The following is a 6,181-nucleotide window of genomic DNA, read 5'->3' as shown; positions in this document are numbered from 1 at the left end:
CGCCTCCACCGTCGACGAACGCCGAGTGCTGGGCGCTGTTGTTTCCATCGGCCACCAGGGATCGCCGCACCGCACCACCACACCGCCACCATTGCTGTCGCCATCGCTGCCGCTGAAACTCCACCACGTCCCCACTTGGAGGAGGGTGCCCCCTACCCTTCTAAGGGTAGGTACCCATTTATCTACTTGTATTTTTAAACTTTCGAACCGCTGGGTGGGCGGGATATATGAATAATTTTCTCAGATACTGAAGCTGAACATTTTAAAGGGAAGGAACACTGATAATCTCCAGGATCCCCACCCCACCCCTCAGGATCCACCTAATGAACTCATACTGGGAGGGAAGGCAGCATGGTATAGCTCAGTCTCATCAGATCTCAGAAGCTAAGTAGGGTCGGTACTTGGAAGAGAGACCACCAAGGAAGACTATTCAGAGGAACACCTCTGCTTCTCACGTGCCTTGACAACCCCTTTCTGGGGTCACAATAAGTTAGCTGTGACTTCGTAGCACTTTACACACACATATGCACAATGAGCTCACGGGCGAAATAAGACTTGATCTGGGGACTGCCTGGCTCAGTTAGCCACTGCACTATACCCATTTCCTTTTACGCACAAAATGGCTCCATACATGTGGCTCAGTGATGTGCTTACTGTACCAATAATATACCATTAAGCTCCTGATGCTAAAAAATATGGTTTGAAATTCTCAGATGGAAACCAGTATAATCATAAACCATTAGTGTTGTCTTTAGCAAAGTAGCAATACAAGAATATGGATGCTTAAATGATATTTCCATGGTATTGTAAAACAAGAAATGTTCTGCTGACTAAACAGTGGCAGTTCTGCTGGTCTCGTTCCCCAGTGTGAGTAGAATCGTACCAGTATTAAATTCACTATGACACACAAAATGTCTAATTTGGATGTGAAAGAAAGAAATCCAAAGGAATGACATTCTCACAATGAACAATCAAATCCACTGTAGCCTACGTTCATTCTATTGTTTTTAAGCACACAGGAAGACTTGCCACTGATACCTATACAAACTACTCCTCCCAAAATGCATTTAGGATCAGGTTATAAAGCAAAATACTCAATATTCATACTGGGGTCTAGCAACAGAACAGACAAACTGGGACTCTGGCTCAGTGGCAGAATGCGTTTTGGATGGAAGTTCAATCCCTAGCCAATGTTCCCTCTAAGCTGTGGAGTCTTGTGAGCAAACATTCTTCTTTGTGAGCTACTGGCATTAAAGTTGTGAGTGAGTGATTTGGATACTGCATAAATTAGCTTGCTCTGGAGCCATCCTCCCTGAGCTAAAACAAAAATCTGTGAGCTAGAGGCTAAAAATCTGTGAGCTAGCTCACACTAACTCAGCTTAGAGGGAACACTGTCCCTAGCATTTCCATTTAAAAGGACCAGGTGAGAAATGGACTAATGAAAACAGGGGAGAACTGCTGCCAGTCAGAGTAGACAATACTGACTTGGATGGTTCTGATAGCCTCATGTATTCATCTATTTGATGGAAAGACTACATGCAGACATTTATTGCAGAAATAATCAATTTGGTAATGTAATTGGATTTTAAAAATCTTTTGTATATTTTGGGTATGCATTTAAATGTTTGGTTGATTTATCTAGATTTCAACATATGTTACAAGAAAAAAGACAGAAAGGAAAAAGGTGCAACTCAGCCATCAACAGGGTTCAATTCAAGGTACTTGGTGCTTTGGCGGGGTCAACAGTGGAAGGGCTTCTAATGTCCTGGCCCCACTGGTGGACCTTCTGATGGCACCTGGTATTTTTGGCCACTGTGTGACAGAGTGTTGGACTGGATGGGCCTTTGGCCTGATCCAACATTGGCATCTCTTATGTTCTTATGGTCATCATATACAAAGCCCTTCATGGCCCTGAACCCTCATATAAGCAGGATTGCCTCTCCTCCTATTTCCTGCCATGACAACTTTGCTCACCTGAACAGGGTCTTCTACAGGAGCCACCCTGCAAACGGACAAGATCAACCACTGTCTGCAGACCAGCATTCTTCATAGTGGCCCCCACCCTAAAGAATGGCCAGCCTGAGTAGATCAGGAAGGCTCCCACACTTCTGGCTTTCAGAGAACTATGTAAAACAGAATTGTTCAGGAGGGCATTTTTATAAAGGAGTAGGGCTGCATCATATCAGGATGGTTCAGGAAGACATTTCAATTGAAGGAACATGGCTGTGGAGCGTACTACGAATAAATATTACCTGTTGTATGTTTTTATCTTGCTGTCTCAGCATTACATTTCTATTGATGGTACTGACTTGCGTTATGTAATCCGCCTTGAGTCTCAGTGAAAAAGAAAGACTATAAATAACATAAAAATAAAGTGACCTAAAGAAACCGCAGAATTATTATAAATTATTTATAAATAAATATATGGTGTATGTGAAACACATATTATTTGTTGCTTTACTGTGGTCTTCCTAAATTTGTTATATTTTGATAGAGGCTTACATCAATTTTCACATACAGTGTCAAAAACTTTAACAGACAGTGCAGTGTCAAGTACACTTCTATTCCAACTGCATTTACTTAGAACTAAATGGGATTGTTTCCATGTGTACTTGTTTAGAATCACGGCTTTTGTTTTGTTTTGTAATTCAGCCTTACAGGGCTGGGCCACTTTCATTAAGAAAACTTCTTCAACCATTACATATAGGTGGTGGTGGTGGTGGGGTTAGCTGCCAGGAAGGGCTAGTTAGAGTCAAGTGCTTGAGTTCAGTGGCATCTCCAAGACCAACAAAGTTCAATTCTGGGTATAAATGAGAACTGAGAGACTTGGCGTGTGTAGATGCACACTCCTTCAGATACACTGAAACAGATTTCCTCAAATGTTACATATAGGTAAAGAGACAGAGGGTTTAGTTGCCAGGAAGAGCTGCTTAGACTCAAGATGCATAAGTAACTGAGCAATAAATAAAGCTAAGATTCAAATAACACATTTGGTAAGAGTGGTGGATAGCAGCAAATTGACATATCTATATATATAAAAGAAAGTCCCCTCACCATAAAATCAACGCCCAGGCCAAACTGCTGGACCTAGAAACACCAAATTTGGGGAGAGTGCGGCGATATCCGGCCCGTGTGACCGGGGCCATGGAGTAGCTTCCAGTCACAATTTATATCTTAATTTATATCCTAATTTATATCTTACCTGCACATTTTCCAGAATCTCCTGTACACGGTTCAACAAAATTCTTTTCCTGGAATTTTGCCTCCAGAGTTCAAAGTCCAGTGCTTTTTGTCTGTCTTGCTGGATTTCCTTTTTTCTCTCAATACTAAGCTGCAAAACAGATGGGGGGGGGGGGTTTTGAAAGAAAATGTTTACATAGTAAGTTTCCAGTCACAATCACCTGTAACAGACTGTGATACATCACCAGTACAGACATATTTCATTTATTTTTTTATTAAGCCTCTTTTTTGTTTTGCATAAAAATAGAGCTAACAAATAAGATTTAAGAACACAGTCAAAAGAACAGTTAACGGTTTTGTATTTGTAAAATTGATCCCTCCGTCAATAAAGTCCTTTATGTCTAGAAGAGACAGGCTAAGTACAGTTTAAAATTTAGTTTGTACTAAGACACATTCCCGACCTGGATAGCCCAGGCTACCCCCATCTCATCAGATCTCAGAAGCTAAGCAGGGTCAGCCCTGGTTAGTACCTTTATGGGAGACCTCCAACGAATACCAAGGTCATGATGCCGGGGCAGGCAATGGCCAACCACCCCTGAACGTCTCTTGCCTTGAAAACCCCTCTGGGGTAGAGATGTGAAGGCCCGGAAAAATTCGGGGGGGGAAACAGTTTTTTTCCTGAAGTCGTTTTGGTTTTTTCCAAAAAATTGGAAACATTGAAAAAAGGAAAGAAAAGGGGAAAAAATTTATTATGGAACGTTTTATTTTAACGTGATGAATAAAATATTTTAAGACAAGGTGTTCAAATATTTTCCAAATCATTTCTAAAATATATATATATGGTATCAGATTGATCTAATTTCTGTGCACTGAGGACAAGCAAGTCCTAGGTTACAAACTGAACTCTCCAATGCAAGAACAAGATGCATTTCTTCCTTTAGGAGGTGCGATTGTCAGAAGAAAATAAAAAAGTTTCAGTTTTGTTTTTGCATGTGGGTGGGTATTCTGTTTGTAATAATTGTTTGGATACACTATATTTTTAATATGCTAGTTGTGATAATTTCATGCCAAGTAAAAATGTCCATAGTCATATTTTATGTTCCTAAAGTAACAGAATGACTTTCAATCTAGAAAAGACAAAAGAAATGCTAATGTAGCATTTCCCCCCCAATTTTTCTGAAAATTTCCGTTTCCCCCCGGAAAAAAACGGAAAAAATTGGGGTTTTTTTCCGAGCTTCAAAATTTCCGGAAATCTCACAACTCAAAAAGCCCTGACCCAAGTTCTAACCAGTCTCATCCTTTAATTGGAAGGAACTTGCCCAGGAGACAGATAGGCACTTCCTTGTTGGTTATATAGAAGCCAGCTAAACAGATTTGGGAAGGGGCCCGGAGAAATGTCAGAGCGACTAAGAGAAATACAAAAAGACCAGCATCACTCAGAATCTGAACTTCTGATGTGCGACTGAAAACCACTATGGCTATTATCATCCACGGACACAGAATGGCATCTCTCTCTGTCTCAATGGTGAAATTCTTTGCACTGGAAAATACAATGAAAACCAATTCAACTTTCTATTGGAAGTAACTGTGATGACCGCACTAGGACTACCTTCCTGGTTCCACTCAACCAATTAGAAATTCTAGCCTGAGCTTTGGTTCCAAGTGATTAATCAGTTCCTTTTTGGCTAGGGTTGAGCAGTGATCTAGAACTGCAGATGGTGGCAGTACTATGAGCTCCTGCTCTTTGAAAGAGCAGAAAGCCAATCCCATTCTATTTGTCACAGGTGGAGAATCCCTGCTCATATTCTTAGCATACTGAGTGGGGTTTCATTTTCACACTCATCAGACAGACACAAAAAGGCTTGCCCTCTGACCTTACAAAGGAGTTACGGACCTCTTGGAATATGCTCAGGGGTCCCACAGTGCTAGTCGGAAAATTGCTGTGATATAACATTAAGCTTAAGGAAAGGAAGCAAAGTATAATATATTCAGAATGCTGATTATTCCATTGGAAATATACTATGCATTACTTCTAGAATTACCATTGTGGACTTCTTGCAGAATTCACATGGTAATTCTTTCTTCACCATCTTCATACCTCTAAGCAGCACCTCAGCACACACCCATCCATACTTCATTTTGTGCAAGTGTACACTGAATACAAACCTGATATCCATTCATTTTCTTTCCACTAATTTTGTATGGAAGAATTTTCTATTTAGCCACTAGTTTAAATAGAAAAGGTTTTAAAAGATGCTTCTATAGAATTTTGTCTAAGTTAACCCCCCCAACCCTATATTTGTAGATTCTTATAAAATCAATTTACTTTTCAACAGTAAGTGATGTGCTGACAGAGTGCCTATGGTTGTGTTCCTTTGCACACTCACTGGAAAGTAAATATAACTGAAATGAATGGGATTTATTTACAATCTAATGTATGTGGGGCTGTGGCATGTTAGCACCTTAATTAATCCGTATGGATTTGATTTTATAATTTTGAAGAGTCAAATCAAAGAGGGCAATACCACAACCACAAAATAATTGCTAGGTACCCCAGAGTTTACAAACTATCTCTCTTAATAAGGCTATGTCCCTTTTCACCATTCAACTTTCTAAAAGAGAACTTATATTTTACAGAGCCCCCTCTCCATGACAGGCCAGTTTTATTTAAATATGAAAATTGCATCATGCAAGTGTCAAATTTCACCTAAACTTAACACTTGGGACTGAGAAAAGGAAAAGCAGTGAAACACCATCACTGGCTTTAGCCCCTTGTCCCTCACTCCATAGGGAAAAAATTATTTAATGTATGTTATTTATAGTCCACCTTTCTCCCAGGGACACAAGGCGGATTAGGCAAAGGGAGTCAATGCAATCAACAAAATGGGACAGTCAAGAAACGATGTACTAGAACTGTACAAATCTTGAACCAACCAGAAAAATGACCAGAGTCTACTTGGAAGGAGCAGGGAAAAGGAGGTGCAACTGAGCAAAGGCCAGT

The 6,181-nt window shown here is 40.3% G+C and overlaps 1 protein-coding gene across 1 annotated transcript in view; it reads right to left on the bottom strand.

Moving 5' to 3' along the window:
• The window catches only part of LANCL3 (LanC like 3), a 38,814-nt gene that overhangs the window by 31,987 nt on the left and 646 nt on the right, over positions 1–6,181 (bottom strand). Inside the window, exons 2-3 of the mRNA XM_015421364.1 lie at positions 4,600–4,720; positions 3,203–3,331 (exon numbers count right to left, since the gene is read on the bottom strand). Coding sequence (XP_015276850.1) covers positions 3,203–3,331; positions 4,600–4,720 — 250 coding nt within the window. The remainder of the gene's footprint in view (positions 1–3,202; positions 3,332–4,599; positions 4,721–6,181) is intronic.

The sequence above is a fragment of the Gekko japonicus genome, unplaced genomic scaffold (genome assembly GCF_001447785.1).
Source record: "Gekko japonicus isolate JY-2015 unplaced genomic scaffold, Gekko_japonicus_V1.1 scaffold625, whole genome shotgun sequence".
Taxonomy (NCBI): Eukaryota; Metazoa; Chordata; class Lepidosauria; order Squamata; family Gekkonidae; genus Gekko; species Gekko japonicus.
This window is presented reverse-complemented; position numbering and strand designations above follow the sequence as displayed.